General features: G+C 40.9%; 1 protein-coding gene across 1 annotated transcript; it reads right to left on the bottom strand.

The window, feature by feature from the left end:
• Positions 1–642: 642 nt before the first annotated feature.
• Positions 643–24,536, bottom strand: ZNF235 (zinc finger protein 235). Its single transcript, XM_025424719.3, is given in 6 exon segments — positions 643–1,572; positions 1,574–3,506; positions 18,003–18,086; positions 18,985–19,111; positions 22,950–23,011; positions 24,456–24,536. Coding segments are annotated over 5 exon segments (2,187 nt in total). The 5' UTR covers positions 22,965–23,011; positions 24,456–24,536; the 3' UTR covers positions 643–1,544.

Raw genomic sequence — 24,536 nt, 5'->3', positions numbered from 1 at the left:
TAATAATGGTCACTGAATAATTTTTCAAAAAGCTAAAACCATCTTAAGCCTCTCTGCCAGAGTAAACGGGGTAGCATGTCAGTGAAAGTCTCTCTACATATTACCTCTGTGAATATAAGTACATCTGTAGGTATACATATTATTATTTGGGCCACACATACCGGGAAGGCTCTAACCTAGTTTCCTCTGTCTGTCCTTACAGATCCAGGTCTGTGTGCAGCTATGTATTAGAACATAGCTCTTCCAATATTTTGCTAATATATATATATTTTAAATCAGCATAAACATCCTTGTGTACACACTCATTTAAGCTATAATCAATCTCCTGAGCAAAGCATCTAGTGCTAAGATTGCCAGGTCAATGGGTATCTTGGTATACATTGACCAACTCATGTTGTCCATTCCTGACAAGAGGTGTTGAACACAGAATGCTGTATAAATGGTAATCCATCTAAACTGTTATATTTAATGAAATTTCAGTAAGAATTCAACAGGTTTCTTGCTCCACCCTCCACTTGGGGTGTGACAAAACTAACGTCCTTGAAATCTGCCAAAACCCCTGCCTATAGAGGTCTGTACTGCAGGATTGTACACAGAGAAGGCAATCTGACCTAAGCCTGAAGAGAAATGACAAGAAACCAATTACTAACAATTCAAGTTTACTAAAAAACTTGTCATTAATAACTACTTTTAAACTTTCAAAGAGTTACAGTGAAATCCTACCTTAATGTATTAGGATCCAAAATTTCCAAGCATATAAATTGTTGTATCATATTATTAGATTAAAAACAGTATTTTTTTAGTCTATAAAATACAAACTAATGATACTAAATATTACACTGTACACATGTCCTGACTACAACAAACCAGGGCCAGATGAGGATGGGGGCCATTCACAAATTCATCCAAATTTGCATTACTGTGGATGGCAGCATGGCATGATTTTCTGTACTTGAATGTTTCCAGAAATTAATCTCATTAAGGCTACTAGCAGGGTTCCCTTTGAGTATGTTGTTATGAAATCAGGGTAGGGGAGTAGAATTTCCAAATATTTATCCTAGATTTTCTCACTTTGTTCAGTAATTGCTGGGCATCTATTATGAGCCAAGCACACTTCTACATGGTAGAGATAAAGTAGTGAAAAACCTCCCTCCCTACATGGAGGTTACATTGCTGTTGCCATTAATTTTATTTGTCCATCATTATACTTTCATTAAAGTCCTGCCCCCCTTGTCTTCATTTATAAGGCTTCTTTCCTGGGTAAATTCAGATGAACTTTGAAATTCTTTTGTGTTGCATCTTGAAAACTGGGACGTTCAGAACTCTCGTATAAACACTGATTGTATTTATAGGTTTTCTCTCATCTATTAAATGTGATGTTTGCAAAGAATTTATCTCCCAACTGAGTCCTTAAAACAGCATTTTACAGAGCTGATTTGCATGTGAAGATTCCTTGAGGCTTCTGAGTTTGGAAGGAACATTCCACAATTACCAGCATTGATCTTCCAGTAGAGATGAGGACGTGAACTTTAACAAAGACGACATCACACCTCACATCTATAGATTTCCTCCAGTGTGGACTCTCTGATGATAGACAAGATGTGATCTCTGGCTGAAGCCTTTACAACAGACATCACATATGTATGGCCTTTCTCCAGTGTGGACCCTCTGATGTGTGTGGAAATGTGAGGCCTGACTGAAGCCCTTACCACACTGCTGACATGTATATGGTTTCTCTCCTGTGTGAACTCTCTGATGAGCACTGAGCCCAGCACTCCAACTAAATTCTTTCCCACACTCCTCACATTTAAACGGTTTCTCTCCAGTGTGAATTATCTGATGGACTTGAAGATTTGACCTCTGGCTAAAGGCCTTACCACATGTATCACATTTATATGGTTTCTCTCCGGTGTGGACTCTCTGATGGGCTTGAAGATGTGAGGCCTGGCTGAATCGCTTCTGACATGCATCACATTTGAATGGCTTCTCCCCAGTATGGACACTCTGATGAGCTTGAAGATTTGAGGCTTGACTAAAGCCCTTCCCACACTCTTCACATTTATAAGGTTTCTCTCCTGTGTGGACCCTCTGATGATTGTGAAGATTCAAGCTCCAATTGAAGCGCTTCCCACACACCTCACATTTGTACGGTTTTTCTCCAGTGTGGACCCTCTGATGGGCTTGAAAATACGAGCTTTGACTGAAGCCTTTACCACACACGTTGCATCGAAATGGTTTCTCTCCTGTGTGAACTCTCTGATGGCTCTGGAAACTTGAGGCTGAACTAAAACCCTTCCCACACTCTTCACACTTGTATGGTTTCTCTCCTGTATGGACTCGTTGATGACTATGAAGATTAAAGCTCAAACTGAAACACTTCCCACACTCATCACACTTGTAGGGTTTCTCTTCAGTGTGGACTCTCTGATGGGTATGAAGATTTGAGCTACAACTAAAGCGTTTACCACAATCTCCACATTTATATGGTTTCTCTCCAGTATGGATTCTCTCGTGGGCCTGGAGATGTGACCTTTGAGTGAAGCCCTTCCCACACACCTCACACTTGTAAGGTTTCTCTCCAGTGTGAACTCTGCAATGAATATTCAGATCTGTGCTACGACTGAAGCCCTTCCCACAACTTTCACATCTGTAGGGTTTCTCTCCTGTGTGAATAGGCAAATGAGCATAAAGATGTGAGGTCTGGTTAAAGCTCTTACCACACTCAAGGCACGAATAGGGCTTCTCCCCTGTGTGGACTCTCTGATGAGTTTGCAGGTTTGAGCTCTGACTGAAACCCTTCCCACACTCATGACACCAATAGCGTTTTTTTCCTGTGTAAACACTTTGTTGAACAGGAATAGCTGAGCTATAACCAGGGTCCTTCTCGTGTGTGCTATAAGGGGGGGACTTCTTTCCAGAGTGTACCTGCTGATGGAGTTCAAGGCTGGGGCCATCACTGAAGGCTTTCTCACATTCGCTACAGTGGTAGGTCTGCTGGGTGAGAGGGGACACCTTTAAGATGTCTTTATCACAATTGTTGTTGTGAGCTTTGTCTCTTTTGTGCACTGTATCATCATGGTGGTGTGAAACACAACTGAAAATGTTAACATACGGAGCAAATATACATAACTGGTTTTTCATTGGAGTCTGCTTACAACTTCTCTGATAATTCTGCATTTCGCTGAGATATATTTTACTCCAAGAATTCGGAGTTCTCTGGGCCAGAAATTCTTGATTTTCAATAATATTAGAATGATCCTCTATAAGATTCATTATACAGCTGTCCTCCACAGAAGCCTGAATACATATTCCTGCTCCAACTTGACAGGGGGAATCACACTGGTCGGGGAGCTGAGAACTCTTTCCTTGAATATTTATCACAGAGTCTTGATTTTTGGTTAATTTGCTCACATGTCTCTTGATTTGCCAACATGAAAGCTCCCCTAATGAAAGGCACCTTATTCCTGCTTCATGAAAAGTCTCCATCTCCTTTTGATTCCTGCCTCCTGGAAGGATAAAGAACAAAGAATTAGGTACAGAGAGTGTGACATCAACAAGGTGGTGAATGAAAGAGCTCCAAACCCTTGTTCCCCAGGGGAAACGTTAAAAACTAGAGGCTAGCTGAAAAAAAAAGATCTACAGCAAACAAGGGATGGTCCAATAGAAAAAAAAAATACACGTTTAAAATGGGAGGAAATTTGGGAGTAGCCCTGAGTGAGGGTTTAAGGTCTTCTTGGGTCTCTTCTGAGCATGTGTCTTGACCTGTGGCTGTGTAGGCTTTCCCCCCTTCTCATATGCAGCTACTTTTAAACATAGTGGTATTTTTACTTATGGTAAGGTCCCATTTGAAGGATGCAGAAACCCACCTCCCAATTCCCTACTTCAAAGCAGGCAAAGCAGAGCTGAGCTAACTTTATTTGTGCTACTCTACCCTGCTTGGGGGCCGCCAGAGGGACAGGTGTCTGCTCTGACTTGGGGACACGATGAGGAAACCCAATAGGAAGCTGCAGCAGGCCTCGTGGGAGCTTCAGGGGAACTACAGACCCACAGAAGGCTGGGGAGAAGATTGTGTGTGAAGGAACACAAGTGAACACCTATGTCCCCATAAAGCTAGGGTGATAATCTTTGGGGGATTCAGACACTTAAGAGCATCTTTGTGTATGAAGGAATTAAAAAAAAAAAAAAACAAAAAAACACACATACGTAGGCCCAGGCAAGACACATGCTCAGAATATTCTGAGATGACCTTAAGCCCTCACCATTGGGAAACCCAGGAGGTCAGAACGTACCTTGCACATTAGTAAAGGTCTTTCCTGGAAAATAGCTGGTCTCAAAAGATGCTTTCTCAAATGCCCAACTTTCAACAACATAAAAGCATACAAAAACCAAAACAAAACTCCAGCCAACCCAGGAAAAATATGGCCTACTTGAAGGAATAAAAAATAAGATAAAGTGGCAGCAATGAATTACCTAAGATGAGTATCAGCAGTGTCAGACAAGGTCTTTAGGACTGTCTGAAATAGACTCAAAGAGCTAAAAGAGTGACAGAGGTAAGCAGGAGGGCAGAGTGGGATGGTCCAGTCCTAGGTCCCACACAGGAGCAACAAATAACCAACATCATACAAACATTTTGTGAAAAAATTTAAAACTAGCTGAGCTGCAACAACCAAGATAATGTTTAACCAAGTAAAAGATGTACTCAAAGCTGTGCAAAATTTGTGTTTTTGCTTGCCTCATCCGTCCTGGTGAGTGTGTGATGAGGTTGGGAGGAAGCTGCCTAGTTCCTGGTGGCAAACAACAAAACCTAACTCCTACAAAGGAAAATAAGATCTCCAAAAAACCCAAACCTACCAGAAAAGAACCCAAACAGCCAAAGGAATGCTGAAAAAGAAAATCAAAGCTGGAGGAGTCACAATTCTGGACTTCAAGCTGTATTATAAAGCTGTAATCATGGGACGCCTGGGTGGCTCAGTGGTCTGGGATCAAGTCCTGCATCGGGCTTCTTGCAGGGAGCCTGCTTCTCCCTCTGCCTCTCTCTCATGAATAAATAAAATCTTTTTTTTTAAAACTGTAATCACCAAGACAGTATGTTACTGGCACAAAAACAGACACAGAGCTCAGTGGAACAGAATAGAGAACCCAGAAATGGACCCTCAACTCTGTGGTCAACTAATCTTTGACAAAGCAGGAAAGAATATTCAATGGAAAAAAGTCTCTTCAACAAGTGGTGTTGGGGAAATTGGAGCCACACACAGAGGAATGAAACTGGATCATTTCTTTATAGCATACACAAGGGTAGACTCAAAATGGATGAAAGACCTAAATGTGAGACAGGAATCCATCAAAATCCTAGAGGATAACACAGGCAGCAACCTCTTTGGCTGCAGCAACTTCTTGTAAGACACGTCTCTAAAGGCAAGGGAAGCAAAGGCAAAAATGAACTATTGGGACTTCACCAAGATAAAAAGCTTTTGCCCAGCAAAGGAAACAGCAAAACCAAAAGACAACCAACAGAATGGGAGAAGATATTTGCAAATATCTTATCAGATAAAGGGCTAGTATCCAAAAATCTGTAAAGAACTTATCAAACTCAACATCCAAAGGAAAAAAAAAGCCAATCAAGAAATGGGCAGAACACAGGAACAGACATTTCTCCAAAGAAGACATACAAATGGCCAACAGACATATGAAAAAATACTCAACATCACTTGGCATCAGGGAAATACCACTTCGAGATACCACCTCACACCAGTCAGAATGGCTAAAATTAACAAGTCAGGAAACGACAGATGCTGATGAGGATTCGGAGAAACAGAAACCCTTGTATGCTGTTGGTGGGGATGCAGGCTGGTACAGCCACTTTGGAAAACAGTGTGGAGGTTCCTCATAGTTGAAAATGGAGCTACCCTACGACCCAGCAATTGCACTACTGGGTATTTATCCCCAAAATACAAATGTAGTGATGTGAAAGGCACCTGCACCCCAATGTTTATAGCAGCAATGTCCACAATAACCAAACTATGGAAAGAACCCATAGATCCATCAACAGAAGAATTGATAAAGGAGATGTGGATATATACAATGGAATATTGTATGATACTCAACCATCAAAAAAAAAAAATGAAATCTTGCCATTTGCAATGACATGGATGGAACTAGAGAGTATTATGCTAAGTGAAATTAGTCAATCACAGAAAAACAATTACCATATGATCTAACTCATGTGGAATTTAAGAAACAAAACAGAGGATCACAGAGGAAGAGAGGAAAAAATAAAACAAGACGAAATCAGAGAAGGAGACAAACTGTAAGAGACTCCTAATCACAGGAAACGGTTGCTGGAGAAGAGGTAACTGGGGGATGGGGTAACTAGGCAGTGGACATTAAGGAGGGTACATGAAGTAATGAGCACTGGGTGTTAAATCTTTTTTTTTTTAATTTATTTATTCATGAGAGACACACACAGAGAGAGAGAGAGAGAGGCAGAGACACAGGCAGAGGGAGAAGCAAGCTCCATGCAGGGAGCCCAACACGATACTCAATTACAGGACCCAGGATCACGCCCCAGGGCAAAGGCATGCGCCAAACCGCTGAGCCACACAGGAGTCCCAAGCACTGGGCATCATATAAGACAGATGAATCACTGACCTCTACCTCTGCAATTAATAATACATTATATGTTAACTGAATTTGAATTAATAAAAATCTGATTTAAAAAATTTTAAGTGTTGGTGAAGATGTGGAGAAAAAGGAACGCTTGTGCACTACTGGTGGGAATTTGCAGCCACTGTGGGAAACAGTATGAAGGTTTCTCAAAAAATTAAAAATAGAATTAGCACATAAGCTAGTAATTCCACTAATGGGTACTTAACAAACAAAAAAACCCACATACACACACACAAAAAAAAAAACGCAACACGAATTCAAAATAGTGCTGTTTACTGCAGCACTATTTACAAGACCCAAGACATGGAAGCAGCCCAAGTGTCCATCAACAGATGAACTGATAAAATATGTGGATGGTATACACACAGACATAAACACAATGGAATATTACTCATAAGAGTAAGATCTTGCCATTTGCAACAACATGGGTAGACCTAGAAGGCATTATGCTGAGTGAAATAAGTCAAAGAAGGGACGCCTAGGTGGCTCAGTGGTTGAGCATTTGCCTTCAACTCAGGACATGATCCTGGGGCTGGGGTGGAGTTCCACATCAGGCTTCCTGCATGGAGCCTGCTTCTCCCTCTGCCCATCTCTCTCTCTCTCTCTCTCTCTCTCTCTCTCATGAATAAATAAAATCCTTAAAAAAAAAGACAAATACCTTTTGATTTCACTTATAGGTGGAATCTAAAAATCAAAACATATGAACAAAGCAAAAATAGGCCTGTAAATAACAGAGAACTGGTGGTTGCTGGTGGGGGCGGGGGAATGGCGGGCAAAATAGGTGAAGGGAGTACGAAGTACAGGATTCCAACTGTGGGATGAATGAGTTACAGGGATGAGAGGTACAGCATAAGTAATACAATCAACGGTATTGTAACAGTGCTGTATGCTGACAGATAGTAGCATAATGTATATACAGTTGTCTATTTACTATGTTGCCTACCTGAAACTATCACTGCATGTCCACTATACTTCAATTAAAAAATTAGATTTTAAAAAACTTAAGATATCCAGAAAAGTCCTAAGAATATCAAAATTAAATATACTCTACATAACCCACATGTCAAACAGGAAATTTCATGGGAAGTTAGAAAATACTTTGTGATATAATATTCATTATATTTCTATTTCTGGTGTGCAGTTAAACGGAACTCAGATAATTTTATAGTGTTAAAAGTTTATATCAGAAAACAAAGTGTAAAATGAAAAACCTAAGGTTCCACCTCAAGAAGCCATGAAAAGAGGAATTAAGGAAATCAGAGTAAAAATCAAATGAAACAAGTAGGGAAAGTTCAACATTAAGCATGAAAGATAGAATTTTACTATAGATCTTAGAAGCATTAAAATAAGGAGATATATTCAACAACTCAAATTTTTAAAAATATACTAATTCCCTGAAACATACAAATTACCAAATCTGTTGCAAGAAAAGCAAAAAATCTAAATAGTTCAGAAATTTAATTCATAAAGACATTCTCACAAAAACACCAACTTCACCAGTGGATTCCAATTAGCAGTCAGAAAAGGAGTAATACCAGCCCTATATGAATCCTTTCAGAAAATATAAGAGGATGGTATATTTGAGTTATTGTATAAGGCCAGTGTTACTTGATATCAAAATCAGACAAAGACATCAAGTCTCAAGAAAATGGCAAATCAAAACCCCTCAACATAAAGTGCAAAAATCCTTAACAAAGAACGAATCTTGTTTCTAGAAACATAATAAAAAAACACTAGTACATCATGAATAAGTGGGGTTAATCCCAGTGTTAAAAACAGGGGCGCCTGGTTGGCTCAGTGGTTGAGCATCTATGTGATCCCAGGGTCCTGGGATCAAGTCCCGCATCCAGCTCCCTACAGGGAGCTTGCTTCTCCCTCTGCCTATGTCTCTGTGTCTCTCAAATAAATACATCTTTAAAAAAATAATAAAAATAAAAACAAGACAAGAGGACCCAAATGGAGTTGCTTATGCTATACCCCATGCCACCAAACCAAGACTTAATTACAATTTTGGCTAACCCAGAAATGGGATCTTAAACCAATCAATCAGGAATCCCCAGATCAGCTGTAGTAGGAATCCCCTGTATCCTCTTAAAGGAAGGTAACCCTGCAATAACCAACCTCTTTGCCTCCTATAATTGCCTTGCTCCTGTTCCATTTTGCTGTCGAAATCTTTTATATAGATCTCTGGGAGCTTTTCTATCTGCTGTAATGATGTTGCCTGATTTATGAATCACTGAATAAAGCCAGTAAAATCTTTAAAATTTAGTCAGCTAAATTTTGTTTTTTAATAGAAGGGAATGCAAGCTTGTTTTAACATGTGAAATCACCAATGCACTTTACCATATTCATAGCATGAAGGAAAAAAATCTTATAATCATCTCAGTAAATGCAGACTAAGCATTTTACAAAATACGTACATACATATACTGTTACCCATTCACGATAAAGAAAAAAACTGAAACTAAGACGGGAACTCAACCCCCCAAAAAAGTGTATGACTAAGTATCATTATCAGTGGTAAAAGACTGAATGCTGTGCACACGCATCAGGCAAACAAACCATCAAAAAACCCAACGGCATTCATACTGGAAAGAATACACATTTGTAGATCATAATTTTCTACACAGAAAGTCTATAGGAATGTATAAAAAAGGTACTAAAATGTTTCTAGAATGTACCAACATGGGAAGACTGCAGACTACAAGGTTGATGTCAAAAACCGATTGTATTTCCTATGTTGTAAAAGAGCATAACTGAGAAATGAAATAGTTCTATTTATAGTGTCGAAAAATAAAATTCTTTTGAAAAGCTAAAGATATATAAAACCTATCCACTGAACCCTATAAAACATGATATTGTGGTTTATAATAAACATGTATTTTGGTCTTCAGTTCTTGGACCATAGATCCCTAAATCCTTAGAATTTCCTTTTTTTTTTTTAAGATTTATTTATCCATGAGAGACACACAGAGAAAGAGAGAGACTGAGACACAGGCTGAGAGAGAAGCAGGCTCCTCGCAGGGAGCCTGATGTGCAACTCAATCCCAGACCCTGAGATCACACCCTGAGTGAAAGGCAGACCCTCAACCGCTGAGCCACCCAGGCATCTCCCTTAGAACTTCCTAAGACAAAAGTACAGCGGGAGTATCATTGTTACATTATTATTGTCCTCAGTTCCTGAAGTCCTTCCACAGCCATAGAGGTGACATGGGTGTCCTATGCTTCCTAACAAACCTCTTTCAACCACATCTGAGTTTAGGTTAATGAGTGGACTTCTGGAAATACTCTAAGGAGGCAGACTGGTTTGGAACTTTCAATCCCACCTCCTGACCTCTGGGAAAGGGAGAAGGGCAGAAGGCTGAATCAATCACTAATAGCCAATGACCTAATCAATCATGCCTAAGTAATGAAGCCTCCATTAAAATCTGAAAGGAAGGGTTTTGGGGAGCTTTCAGGTTGGGGGACATGTGGAGATGCAGGGAGAGTGGTGAGCTCAGAGAGAGAGCCTGGACGCTCTGCACTCCTTCCCACGTACTTTGCCCTATGCACCTCTTCCATGTGGCTGTTCTGGGTTATATCCTTTTATAATAAACTGACAATTTAGTAAGTAAACCATATCTGAGTTCTGTGGGCCACTCAAGCAAATTAACTGAACCCAAGGTGGGGGTTGCAGGAACCTCTGAAGCACAGTTAACAACCTGGACTTGTGATTGGCCTCTGAAAGGGGCTACAGGGTGAGAGGTGGGAATCTTGTAGGACTAAGCTCTTAACCTGTAGGATCTGACACTATATCCTGACAGATGGTGTCAGAATCAAGATGACACTCAGCTGGTATCTTGACTAATTGGTTAGTATGGCAATAACCCGCACATATTAGATCTGGTGAGAATTATAAAATTGAGGGATGCTTGAGTGGTTCAGTTGGTTAAGGGTTCAACTCTTGATTTCAAATCATGATCTCAGGGTCATGGGATCAAGCCCTGAGTCCATGCTCAGTGGAGAGTCTGCTTGAGGATTCTCTCTCTGCCCCACCCCTTGCTTGCACACTCTCTCTCTAAAATAAATCTTTAAAAAAAATTATGGGGGCAGCTCCGGTGGATCAGCGGTTTAGCACTGCCTTCAGCCCAGGGCGTGATCCTGGAGACCCGGGATCGAGTCCCACGTCAGACTCCCTGCATGGAGCTTGCTTCTCCCTCTGCCTCTCTCTCTTTCTGCCTCTCATGAATAAAATAAAATCATAAAAATCATAAAAATAAAAATTATGGAATTGAAATGTGTCACTACAAAAAAAATCCACTAAACATAAACAAACGCACTAATGAAAAGAGGGGCAAAAAACCTTTAAGACATACATGAAACAAATATAAAAAACAAAATGACAGGGATCCCTGGGTGGCGCAGCGGTTTGGCGCCTGCCTTTGGCCCAGGGCGCGATCCTGGAGACCCAGGATCGAATCCCACGTCGGGCTCCCGGTGCATGGAGCCTGCTTCTCCCTCTGCCTGTGTCTCTGCCTCTCTCTCTCTCTCTCTGTGACTATCATAAATAAAAAAAAAAAAAAAAAAAAAAAAAAACAAAATGACAAAAGTTCTTCCCTATCAGTAATTACTTTAAATATAAATGGATTACATGCCCTAAGCGATTATAAGTTGGAACAATGGACTAAAAACACATGACCCAGATATATGTTGTCTACAAGACACTCTATCTTTTTCTGTATATTTTTTTATCGGAGTTCCATTTGCCAACATAAAGTATAACACCCAGTGCTCATCCCGTCCAGTGCTCTCCCTCAGTGCCCATCACCCAGTCACCCCATCCTCCCACCCATCTCCCCTTCCACTACCCCTTGTTCGTTTCCCAGAGTTAGGAGTCTCTCATGTTTTGTCACCCTCTCTGATTTTTCCCACTCATTTTCTCTCTCCTCTGCCTATGATCCCTTTCCCTATTTTTTATATTCCCCATGAGTGAAACCATATGATGATTGTCCTCCAATTGACTTACTTCACTCAGCATAATACCTTCCAGTTCCATCCACGTCGAAGCAAATGGTGGGTATTCGTTGTTTCTAATGGCTGAGAGACTTTATATCTAAGAACACACATAGCTCGAAAGTGATAGAAAGATACTCCATGCAAAAGGGAGCTGGATGGTTATACTGACGTCAGACAAAATAGACTTTTAAATGCTATTACAAGAAATAATCTATATTGATAAAGGGTCAAAGCACCAAGAAGATATAATCATTATAAACATGTATACACTAAACTCAGAATTCCAAACATATGAGGCAAATATAAACCAAATGGAAGAGACAAATAGCTATTATTAGTAATAGAAGAATTCAATATTTACTTTCAGTAATGGATAGAACCAGATGAAAGATCAACAAGGAAATAGAGAACTTAATACTACAAGCTGATGAACAGAAAATGTCACCCAATAGCAGCAGAACATGCATTTTTCTCAAGTACACATGGAGCATTCTCCAGGGCAGGCTATATGTTAAGCCACAAAACAAGTCTTAACAAATTTAAAAAGATTGATATCCTATAACAAACTTTCCTAATCACAGTATTGAAACAAGAAATCAAATGCAGAAGGAAGCCTAAGAATTCACAAATATTTGGATATTAAAACTGTAAATAACCAATAAATTAAAGAAAAAATCACAAAGGAAATTAGAAAATATTTTGAGACAAATGAAAATCACTCATATGTGGACTAGCACAGAGGATCATATGGGAAGGGAGGAAAACTGAATGAGACGTCATCAGAGAGGGAGAAAAACCTTAACCAAAGGAAGCAAACTGAGGGTCACTGGAGGGGAGGTGGGTGGGGATGGGGTAACCGGGTGATGGGCATTAAGGAGGGAATGTGATGTGATGGGCACTGAGTGTTACATGCAACTGATAAATCCTTAAGCACTACATCTGAAACTAATGATGTACTATATGTTGGCTAATTGAATTTAAATTAAAAAAAAAATGAAAATCCAATATACCAAAACTTAGGAGATACAGTGAAAGCAGTGCAAAAAGGAAAATTTGTATCTATAATACTTGCATTAAAAAGCGATACAGCAATTGTACTTTTGGATATATATCCAAAGGAAACAAAATCACTGTCTGAAAGATCTCTACACCCTCATGTCCACTATAGCATTACTTACAACAGCTGAGACATGGAAACGATCTAAATGTGCATCAACTGATGAATAAAGAAAATGGGACACTTACACACACACAGGAATACTATTCAGCCATAAAAAAGAGAATCCTACCATTTGTGACAACATGGATGGACCCTGAAGCCATTATGCTAAGTGAAATAAGTCAGACACAGAAAGACAAACACTGTATGATCTCATATGTAAAATCTGAAAATATCAAACTTAGAGAAACAGAGATAATATCTGAGGTTGCCAGAGTTGGAGGGGGTGGGGGAATGATGTAAAAGTGGTCACAAGGTATAAACTTTCTGGTATAAGATAATAAGGGGCACCTGGGTGGCTCAGTTGGTTAAGCATCTGACTCTTGATTTCCATTCAGGTAATGATCTCAGGGTCATGAGATTGAGCCCAGGTCAGGCTCTGGACGCAGTAGGGAGTCTGCTGGAGATTCTCTATCTCAAATAAATAAATAAGTCTTAAAAAAACATAAATTCTGGAAATGTAATGTTCAACATAACTACAGTTAACAATACTATGTATTGTATTATATGTATGTATTATATATGTATGTATTATATGTATGTATTATATGTATTATAGTATTATATGTATGATAGTTTCTAAAGAGTAGATCTTAAAAGTTCTCATCACAAGGAGAAAAATTAACTATATGAGGTAATGGATGTTAACTAAACTTATTACAGTAATCATTTTGTAATATGTACAAATATCAAACCATTATGTTGTACACCTTAGGCAACATTAGGTCAATGTTACCTCAGTAAAACTAGAAAAATAAAAAAGATCTCAAATCAACAATAAAACCTTACATCATTAAAAAAATGGTTTATATCATAAGGAACTAGAAAAAGATGGGATCCCTGGGTGGTGCAGCGGTTTGGCGCCTGCCTTTGGCCCAGGGCGCGATCCTGGAGACCCGGGATCGAATCCCACGTCGGGCTCCTGCTGCATGGAGCCTGCTTCTCCCTCTGCCTATGTCTCTCTCTCTCTCTCTCTCTCTTTCTCTCTGTGTGACTATCATAAATAAATAAAAAATTAAAAAAAAAAGAAAAAAAAAAAAGAACAAACTTGGGTGCCTGGGTGGCTCAAACAGTTGAATGTCTGACTCTTGATTTCAGCTCAGGTCATGATCGCGAGGTTGTGGGACCCAGGCCCACATCAAACTTCATGCTGTGTGGACCCTGCTTGAGATTCTCTCTTCCTCTCCTTCTGCCCTTCCCCCTTGCTTGCATATGCTCTCTTAGAAAAAAAAAAGAGAAGAAAAAGAACTAAACCCAAAGGTAGTAGAAGGAAATAACAAAGAGCAGAGGTAAATAAACTAGAGAACAGAAAAACAGAAAAAGAATCAATGAGAAACAGCTGGTTCTTCAAAAGATCAACAAAATAAACAAACATTTAGCTGGAGTGGCTATGATAAGAGTGAAGACTTAAATTCCTAAAATTAGAAATTAAAGTGGGGATGCCACTACTGACTATAGAGAAACAAAAAAGATTATAAGACAGCACTATGAATAATTGTATGCCAACAAACTGGATGACAGATAAAATGGATAAATTCCATATCATAAGACTGAATCATGAAGAAACAGAAAACCTAAATAGACCTATAACTACTAAAAAGATTGAATCAGTGATCAAAAACTTCCCAACAAAGAAAAGTAGGGACCAGATGGCTACACTGGTGCATTCTACCAAGCATTTAAAGAAGAGCAACAATCCTTGTTAAACTCTTCCAAAGAAAAACAGAAAAGGAGGGAAAACTTCCTTACTTACATGGTGAGGCCAGTACTGCCTGACCTCTCTCTAAAGCCAGAGAGAGAGACACAGTAAGAAAGGAAACTACAGACAAATATGCCTTATGAATACTGATCCAAAAATACTAGCAAACCAAATTCAGTAGTATATTAGAGATACTACAACATGACCAAGTGGGACTTATTCCTGAAATGCAAGGATGGTTCAACACACAAAAAATCAATGTGATATACCACATTAACAAAATAAAGGAAAAAAAACATAATCATCTCAGTTGATGTAGAAAAGCATATGATAAAACTCAAAATACTTTCATGATAAAAACTCTCAACAAGCTAGGAATAGAAAAAAACTGTCTCCACATAATAAGTCATAAATGAAAAACACACATCACACATTAAGACTCAATGGTGAAAAGACTGAAAGCTTTTCCTCCAATATCAAGAATAAGGCAAGGATGCCTACTTTTGTCCCTAATATTCAACACAGTACTGGAAGTTTTAGCCTGAGAAATTGGGTGAGAAATAAAAGGCATCGAAATGGGAAAGGAAGAAGTAAAATTGTTCATCGATGATATGATCGTATATGTGGAAAACTAAAGATTCCACATAAAAATCGTTTAATAAATGAATTCAGCAAAGTAGCAAGTTACAAAATCTAACACAAAATCAGCTGCATTTCTACATACAAACAATGAACAATCTAAAAGGAAATTGAAAAAACAGTTCCATACACAATAGCACCAAAAAGAATAAAATACTTGGGAATTAACCAAGGAGGTGAAAGACATGTGCACTGAAAACTATACAACATTGATAAATGAAAAACATAAAAAAATAGAATGAGCCCATGTTCATGGATTGGAAGGTTTAATACTGTTAAGACATCAGTGCTACCCAAAAGGATCTACAGATTCAATGCAATCTCTATCAAAATCCCAACAATACAGAAACAGAAAAATCCATCCTAAAATTCACATGGAATCTCAAGGACCCTGAGTAGCCAAAAAAACAAAAACAAAAACAAAAACAAAAACAAACCACCTTTAAAAAAAGAAAAAGTTGGAGGCACTCACTTCCTGATTTCAAAATTTACTATAAACTTGCAGTAGTCAAAACAGTGGGGTACTGGCATAAAGACAAATAGACCAAAGGAACAGTCTAGAAAGCCCAGAAATAAACCACCACATACACAGTCAAATGGTTTCTGACAAGGGTGTGAAGACCAGTGGGAAAAAGGACAGTCTTTTCAATAAATGGTGCTAGAAAAATTGGATATCCACATGCAAAAGAATGAAATCAGACCATTCTTTTTATATTTAAAAATTACTTTAAAATGCATTAAAGATCTAGACATAGGAGCTAAAACTATAAAACTCCTATGAGAAAACAGAGGGCAAAAGCTTCATAACATTGGACTTGACGATGATTTCTTGGATATGACGCCAAAGGCACAGGGATCAAAAGAAGCAGACACATTTGAGAATTTCATGAAAATTATAAACTCTTATGCATCAAAAGACACCATCAATAGAGTAAAAAGGTCACACACAGAATGAGGAAATACTTGTAAATCACAAATCTAGTAAGGGATTAGCATTCAGAATACAAAGAACTCTTAAAACTCAACAGAAAACAAACAACCTGACTCAAAACGGAAGAAAGATTTGTAGAGACATTTCTCCAAAGATGATACACAAATGGCTAACAAGTACATGAAAAGATGCTCAGTATCACTAATTATTAGAGAACTGCAAATCAAAACAAGATACTACTTCATACCCATTAGGGTGGTTATAATTCAGATTAAAAAAAAACCCACAGAAAACAACAAGCGTCGGTGAGGATTAACTGGAACCCTTGTGTACTGCTGGTGGGAACATAAAATAGTGTGGCTATTGTGAAAAACAGTATGGTGGTTTCTCAAAAATTAAAAATAGAATTATCATATGATCCAGCATTTCTATTCTGGGTATATACACAAAAAATGGAAAGCAGGGATTTGCAGGTATTTGTACACCCATGTTCACAGCAGCCTTATTCACGATAACTAAATAGTACAAACAACCCAAATGTCCATCAACAGGTGAAGAAAATTTTATTTTAAAGATTTTATTTATTTATTCATGAGAGATACACAGAGGCAGAAGCAGAGGCAGAGGGAAAAGCAGGCTCCCTGTGGGGAGCCCAATGCGGGACTTGATCCCAGGACCCCAGGATCACACCCTGAGCAGAAGGCAGACACTCAACTACTGAGCCACCCAGGTGCCCCCAAAAGGAGGGGAATTGTGACATATATTATGACATGATCAACCTTGAAGACATCATGCTAGGTGAAATAAACCAGACATGAATGGCAAATATTGCATGATTCCACTGACATGAGGTACTTGAAATAGTCGAATCCATAGATACAGTTAAGAATAGTGGTTACTAGGAACTGGAGTAAGGGAAGACAGGGAGTCATTATCTAATGTGTAGTTTCAATTTGGGATGATGGAAAAGTTCAGGAGATGGACAGCGCTGATGGTTGTACAACAATGTGAACGTACTTAATGCCACTGGACTGTCCACTGAGAGATGGTTAACATAAATTTTGTGTCATGTATATTTTGCCACAATTTAAAAATTACATATGCTAGTAAGTCTGGCAGTATAGTGCTTACACACAATTAAGACAAGTCAAGGACATGGAGAGTGACAGGATACGGCATTTTAAGTGGTAGTCAGAGAAGGCCTTGGAAGAAAGGGCTTCTCACAGACATGAGTGAGTAAGAAGCCAGGGCGTTCCAATGTTCATGGGCTGGCAGCAATCCAGCCAGAGAAGCGAATGGAAAAGATCCTGACGTGTAAAGCATATTTGTGCTAAATGGGACACAAGTGAGGCTGGCAGACAAATGGGGCGGGGGGTAGGGTGTGACTGGAGAAAGATGTAGAATGAATGTTTAAGCTGGGGGAATGAGCACATACCATAGGGCCTTCCAGCCCCCTTGAATACTTTGGGATTTTCTTGATTTTGTTGTTTTGTTTTGTTTCATTTGAGAGGGAGAACACAGGCAGGGGCAGAGGGGGAGAGAGACTCTCAAGTAGATTCCACACTGAGCACAAAGCCAGACATGGGGGCTCGAGCTCATGACCCTGAGATTATGACTGGAGTCCAAACCACAAGTCGGACACTTGAGAGCCACTCAGGTGCCCCTAACACTTCTGGTTTGATTCTGAGTGAAGGGAGAAGATTATGGAGGATTTGAAGCAGAGGAGGGACATGATGTGTTTAATGTTTTCAAAGGGTCTCTCTAGCTGCTGCATGAAGGTTATCCAGAACAGAGGCAGACGACACTGCCACCTATAAGGACCCCAGCTACATGATTCTTAGCCGAGTGCCTACCTCCTTGAGTATGGAACTCCTTTGTGCAAAGCTTTTCCTCTCTCTCCAATTGGGATATCACATCTGGTTTGGAGGATGAATGCCCTACAAAAAGATAAAAAGTGAAAAACATTAAGGGCAAAAGTACTGGAAAATTTTGGTTCCAATCCCATAATGTACTATGCCCTTGCCCAAAGCAGTGTTTATCAAACACTTTCCTATCACTACCCATAGTAAATACACTTGGTATCATTAGAAATATATTACTACCACACAAATTCTTGAAATAAATGATCAAATGAACTGTTTCTTATTCTTTTAAGATGAGGTGGGAGGAGAGACAGAGGGAGAGAGAAACTCATGCAGACTCCTGCCAAGTGCAGAGTCTGATGGCGGGGCTCAGTCTTCCAACCCTGAGATCATGAGCTGAGCTGAAACCAAGAGTCAGATGCTTATCCAACTGAGGCCCCCAGAAGCCCCTCAGATGAACTGTTTTTAACCAAAGTCTGTTTTTATTATATCCTTCCCAGTCTGAGACCCCTCACTGTAAACAGCCTGCAGTTACTGCTGCCATGTGCACCTATGTGCACCATTCTAAGGAGCCCTGATACTGTTCCTCTGTTCTCCAAGTCTTCTACAAGACTGATGACGCAATTTACTAAATTAAATTCCTGACCCACCAATGGGCCATGATCTACAAGCTATCGAGCCAGGTGAAGACAAGCTTAACGGTTCCTCTATAGTTCATTTACATGAGATAACATCTACCTTGGAGCAAAGACTAGAAACGTCTGGTCTCCGTGCTCCAAAGGGACTTGAAAACTGATATCTGAGAAGTCCTGATGCCTTGAACTACTGGGTAGAGGCCACTGGTGCCACTGAACATCCTAATATACAGAGGACAGTCCTCATAATACAGAATTATCTGCCCCTCAAGGTCAAGAGTGCCAAGGTTAAGAAACCCTGCTTGAGGGGATGAGTTACAGAAACAACCTGTCCTCACCCACAGAGACCAGGTTCCTGAAGTTCTCCAGCATCACATCTCGGTACAGCTTCCTCTGGGCGGGGCCCAGCAGCCCCAGCTCCTCCTCACTGAAGACCACGGCCACGTCCTTGAATGTCACCGCCTCCTACAACACCAAGCACACACACCTCAATCCTGCACCCACCGGGCCACTGGCAGTGGGGTAGCACTGAGGCAGCAGAGGGAGTATGTGGAAAGTGGTTCCCCATTCTGAGATCTAAGCAACTGTCCTTAGTAACAGCTTCTCCTCTTCCCTTTCCACAATCACACCAAAAATGTGAGGAACGCAGAGGGAGAAGGAAAGAGAAGAAAAACACTTCCGTACATGTAACATGGTGCCCTTTATATTTTTAAATTTTTTAAAATTTTTATTTATTTATGATAGTCACATCAGAGAGAGAGAGAGAGAGAGAGAGGCAGAGACACAGGCAGAGGGAGAAGCAGGCAGGCTCCATGCACCGGGAGCCCGACGTGGGATTCGATCCCAGGTCTCCAGGATCGCGCCCTGGGCCAAAGGCAGGCGCTAAACCACTGCGCCACCCAGGGATCCCTATTTTTTTAATTTTTTAAAAAAGATTTATTTATTTGATTGGGCATAAGCAGGGGGAGCAGCAGAGCGAGAGGGAGAAGCAGACTCCACACTGAGCAGGGACCCCGACAAGGGGCTCCATCCCAGGACCCTGGGATCATGACCTGACCCAAAAGCACTTAACAGATTAAGCCACCCAGGTGCCCCCATGGTGCCCTTATGTAGTTAAGTCTCTAGAACTGTCATTGTCAAATCATGTCATACACATATTTTACAATTTGACCAATACAGCCAAATTTTGTAAGAAATTTTGAGTTAATTCATCCCAACAGCATCGAATAGTGCCCCCTCCTTTACTCCGTCATCAGCATGTGCCCATCGAACAGGCCGTTAGCACCCCTCCAGGGCAGGGACCTGTGTTCTCAGGAGCATGCCCCACCTGTCAATCACAGCAACAATCAGTGTCGAGGTTAAGAACATATGTTCTGGAGACCAAATACCTCTAAGACTCTGTCCATGATTGGCTTTGGGACCCTGGTCAAGTCACCTAACTTCTCAATACTTCAATGTCCTTATCTGTGCAATAGTACCACATAAGGCACTTGAAGGGCTCAAATGAGACTAAAGGACTTAGGGCAGCATCTGACACACATTAAGTACTCAACAAATGTCAGCCATCACTATTACTGTTATCTTCATTATTCCTGGTTGCATAGTATTCCATAAAAATGGTGATCTAGGATATATTTAATGATTCCAAGTAATTAAACAACCCAATAAATTTTTTAACTATTAAAATGCTGCAGAAAACATTTTTATATAGATCTCTGCCAACTGTCTTGTTACTTCCCTAGGATAAGTTCCAAGAAATGGCAATTGCACTGTTGAAAAATATGCACCTTTATTTTGCTAATATAATGACAATTTTCCCAATTAACTCTTCCTGTAAGAGATTAGAAGTATCCCTGATTCTCTATATTCTGACCAAAATTGGACATTATCTTATTTTTTAAATGTTGGGTAATTTGGTTAAGTGATAAAAACAACTTTTTAAAAAATTTCCACTTAATTTTTTTTTTTAATTTTTAAAAAAGATTTTATTTGAGAGAGAGGGAGAGAAAGAGTGAGAAGGGGGAGGGGCAGAGGGAGAGGATCTCAAGGAGACTCAGTGCTGAGTATGAAGCCTGACTCAGGGCTCAGTCTTACAACCCTGAGATCATGACCTGAACCAAAACCAAGAATCAGACACTCAACCATCAGAGCCACCCAGGCACCCCTCCACTTATTTAATTTTTTTAAACGATTGTCTTTTTAAAAAAAGATATTTATTTATTTATTCATTCATTCATTCATTCATTCATGAGAGAGGCAGAGACATAGGCAGAGGGAGAAGCAGGCTCCATGCAGGAAGCCTGATGTGAGACTCAATCCCTGATGTAGGATCACGCCCTGAGTTAAAGGCAAATGCTCAACTGCTGAGCTCACCCAGGCATCCCTAAAAGATTGTGTTTCAACATACTGTCAACTATATTCAAATAATAAAAAAATCTTTTGATTTTTTTATATTACTTGTTCATTTCCTTTATTCATAATCCTGCTGGAGTATCTTATGGATCAGTAAAATTCCTATTGAGAATATTAAGCCTTTTTCCTAGTATGTATAGATTCCCACCTTCACCCCCCAACCCCTAACCCCGACTCCTGTTTCCTATACGTCTCACAAATTTTTCTGTATGGAAATAAAAATTATCTCAACTTTAGCTTGAGTTCTGAGCATCTATATACTAAACAACTAGTTAAGACATCTGAAAAGAAGAGACAGCCACTGAGAAAAGGAATAAGGTGAGGACAATATTATTTTTGGAGTCCTCTGTCTACCAGACATGCCAGCACACATGAAGCTTGGCTTCAGGTTCCTGAATAGAGAAGTCTCTTTTCTTCTGGGTCTTTCCATTTACTCTCATTGAACACCTGAAACTCCCAGCTTAGGCGATGGGAACGTTAGTGTCCCTGGGCACTGAGTAGATTTCAGTAGGTATCTGAAGGTTCACAAGGTTTTTTCATGTTAAAATGCAGATAAGACCATCTACATCCTCACACAGCTGTTCCACAGAGTTAAATGCCTGGCAAATCCCTAGTGCTAAAGATTTTTATTTTTTAAAGATTTTATTTATTTATTCATGAGAGGCAGAGACATGGGCAGAGGGAAAAGCAGATTCTCCACAGTGAGCCTGATGTGGGACTTGATCCCAGGACCCCAGGATCACGACCTGAACCAAAGATAGAGGCTCAATCTCTGAACCACCCAGGCGCCCCAGTGCTAAAGATTTTTAAAATTAAATATGTACTTCTTTAAAACATATTAACACGTTAATGAATAAAACAAACATTCAACTATAATACACACATGGTTTAGCTTAGAATAAAAAAGAGAATCTAGGGCAGCCCCGGTGGCACAGTGGTTTAGCGCCCCCTGCAGCCAGAGGTGTGATCCTGGAGACCTGGGATGGAGTCCCACCTCCGACTCCCTGCATGGAGCCTGCTTCTCCCTCTGCCTGTGTCTCTGCCTGCCTCTCTCTCTCTGTGTCTCTATGAATAGATAAATAAAATCTTTAAAAAAAAAAGAATCTAGCTCTTTATTATTATTTTAAAATATTTATTTATTTTTAAATAAGCTCTACAGCCAACATGCGGCTTGAACTCAGGACCCCGAGATCAAGATTCACACACTCAACAGACTGAGCTGGCCAGGCATGCTCCAAATCTAGCTTTTCTTGTTTGAAAACAACTAAAATTATTTTCAGAGTTCAGTCTGAGATGGACTCTGCTGCACCAAACCATACTTTAGACATTCTTATCACAAAATGGGAGGCACCTCTTGTGAGAAAACAATGGAGTCCCTAAACTTCAAAGAGAAAAAAAATGACTTAAATCTCAAGAATTTCCGTATGGAAAGAAAGATTATATGTAAGAAAACTGTTACTGCAAACATCTTTAAAATGGTAAAACCCGCCTGTAAATGAAGAATGGAGTAAAGCAGTAGGTAAATTATGGGAAATGATATGACTATTTAAAGTGTAGGAAAAAAAAAAATAAAGTGTAGGTAACATAAAATTACATTTGCAAAATTCAAAATGATACTTAAACTATGATTACAAATCTAGGCATGTCAATACAAATGAGAAAGAATGTGGGACCAATTAAAACTGATTTGTAAACACGTCTGTAATATGGAAGTCATTTTTAAAAGAATATCTATTAATTTTCACACAATTGTTTGGAAACAAAGTGCAAGAGCCTGGTATACAACAATTATGTGCCTTGGGTTCCCTTTTACCCTTCCCAAGCAGGGGAAAAATGCATCCAGTCTTTACGACATGTCATTTTAAGGAACAGAAAGGCAAACCCAACTTACCTGGAACTTGGTCATTTTTCTCCTTCTCCTTCTGGGGAAGGGCAGAGTTTGGGAAGGCAAAACTGTGGAAGGGAAAGTCATCATGAGAGAGCTGCTAGTCTACGTGGCACTTTGTGCCAACAGGAAGACGCGTCTCTTTCCCCAGTAGAACTCAGACCCGGGGCTGGATTCCAGCTTCCCCCTCAATCAACTGCGTGAGTTCATGAACAGTCCCTAATCTAAGTGCTTCTGGCAGCTTCCAGAGTATTCCCCAGCCTGGGTATGAGGAAATGAGAGGCATACAGGCAATATAACTTACTGGGACCAAAGTGCCTGGGTTCAAATTCTGCATTTCTCCTTATTGCCTTCTACTTACTAGCAGAATAAACCTTGAGCGAGTTATTAATCTTTCTGTGCCTCAATCCAGTCACCTGTAAACGGGGATCATCATAATGCCAGTATTCCCCATTTCCTGCGGAGCCACACAAGCAGATGCTATTATGCTTCACAAAACCTCCCTTGCAGATGTGCTCTCCGGAAAGTGAAGGTTTTAAGAAGCCTAGAATTCAGAGCTGAATGCTCTGGGCTGTGAGTTATCGTCACCCTAAGGAAAGTCCTTCTCGCTGGTTGTCCCACAGATCATTCATTCTCCTGCTAACGATAAACTGCCATGATTTCCCCCCTACTCCGTCCCGCACTGAACACCATTTTTAAGATGTGTAATTACTGGAGCTTGTCATTAATAAGCCGGAAGAGCCTCCACCAAGTTTCTCCCGTGTGCACGGAGGCAAAGAATAATAAAAACCGCAGACTAAGAAATCCTGGTGCATTTGAACGAACGCACGCAGCTGTGAACAGTCAGGGACGCGCCACGCCGCGGGCACTGCGCGAAGCCGGGACCGCGGCCGTTTCTCTGGGATAAACCACCAAGAACTTTCGCCAGGGTCCGGCTAAGGAGAACTCTCCTTCCTCAACAAGTGTCTCGGGAGAGACCAGGAATCCAGGACCGGCCCCGCGGCAGAGCTGGCTCTCAGGGGCTCTCGGGAGCTTCCCCACCACAGGGGCCCCGAGTTACGAGGACAGGATGCGCGGTGCCATCCGACGCGGCGCGAGGCACCGATCTGCAGCTTTCCCAGCTGATCCCGTTGAATTCTCCAAGCACCGCCGGGAAGGCACTAATGCTCTTTAGGCACGAGGAAACCGAGGCAAGGGGATGCTAAGTGGCTCGCGCAATGTTTCCCGGCAAGGCGGACGCGGCGCCCGCGGCAGGGCCGGGCCGGGGGTGGGGGCCGGGGGCCGGGGGCGCCGAGAGCGCGGGAGACCTTCAAACTCCGCTGGCCACGCGCGCCCGCCCCGACGCGGAGGCTCCGCCGGGCAGCGGCACTGTGCCGCCGCCGCCTCCGTCCCCGCCCTCCGCCGCCGCCGGCCGCGGCTCCCCTTCCCCAGGACCGGGGTCCGGCTGGCTGCTGGCCCCACGCCGAGACCGAGAAGGCTCGGAGGGACCGCAGCGACACGGGGTGAACTCACCTCACCGCCAGCAACCTCGGCCCCGACCTCGCCTTCCTGGAGCGGAAGTGCCCCGGACTCTACCGGGCTCCTGGACTACAC

Source organism: Canis lupus, chromosome 1 (genome assembly GCF_003254725.2).
Source record: "Canis lupus dingo isolate Sandy chromosome 1, ASM325472v2, whole genome shotgun sequence".
NCBI classification, from domain to species: Eukaryota; Metazoa; Chordata; class Mammalia; order Carnivora; family Canidae; genus Canis; species Canis lupus.
The sequence above is the reverse complement of the archived record's forward strand: the minus strand, read 5'-3'. Positions and strand labels throughout refer to the sequence as shown.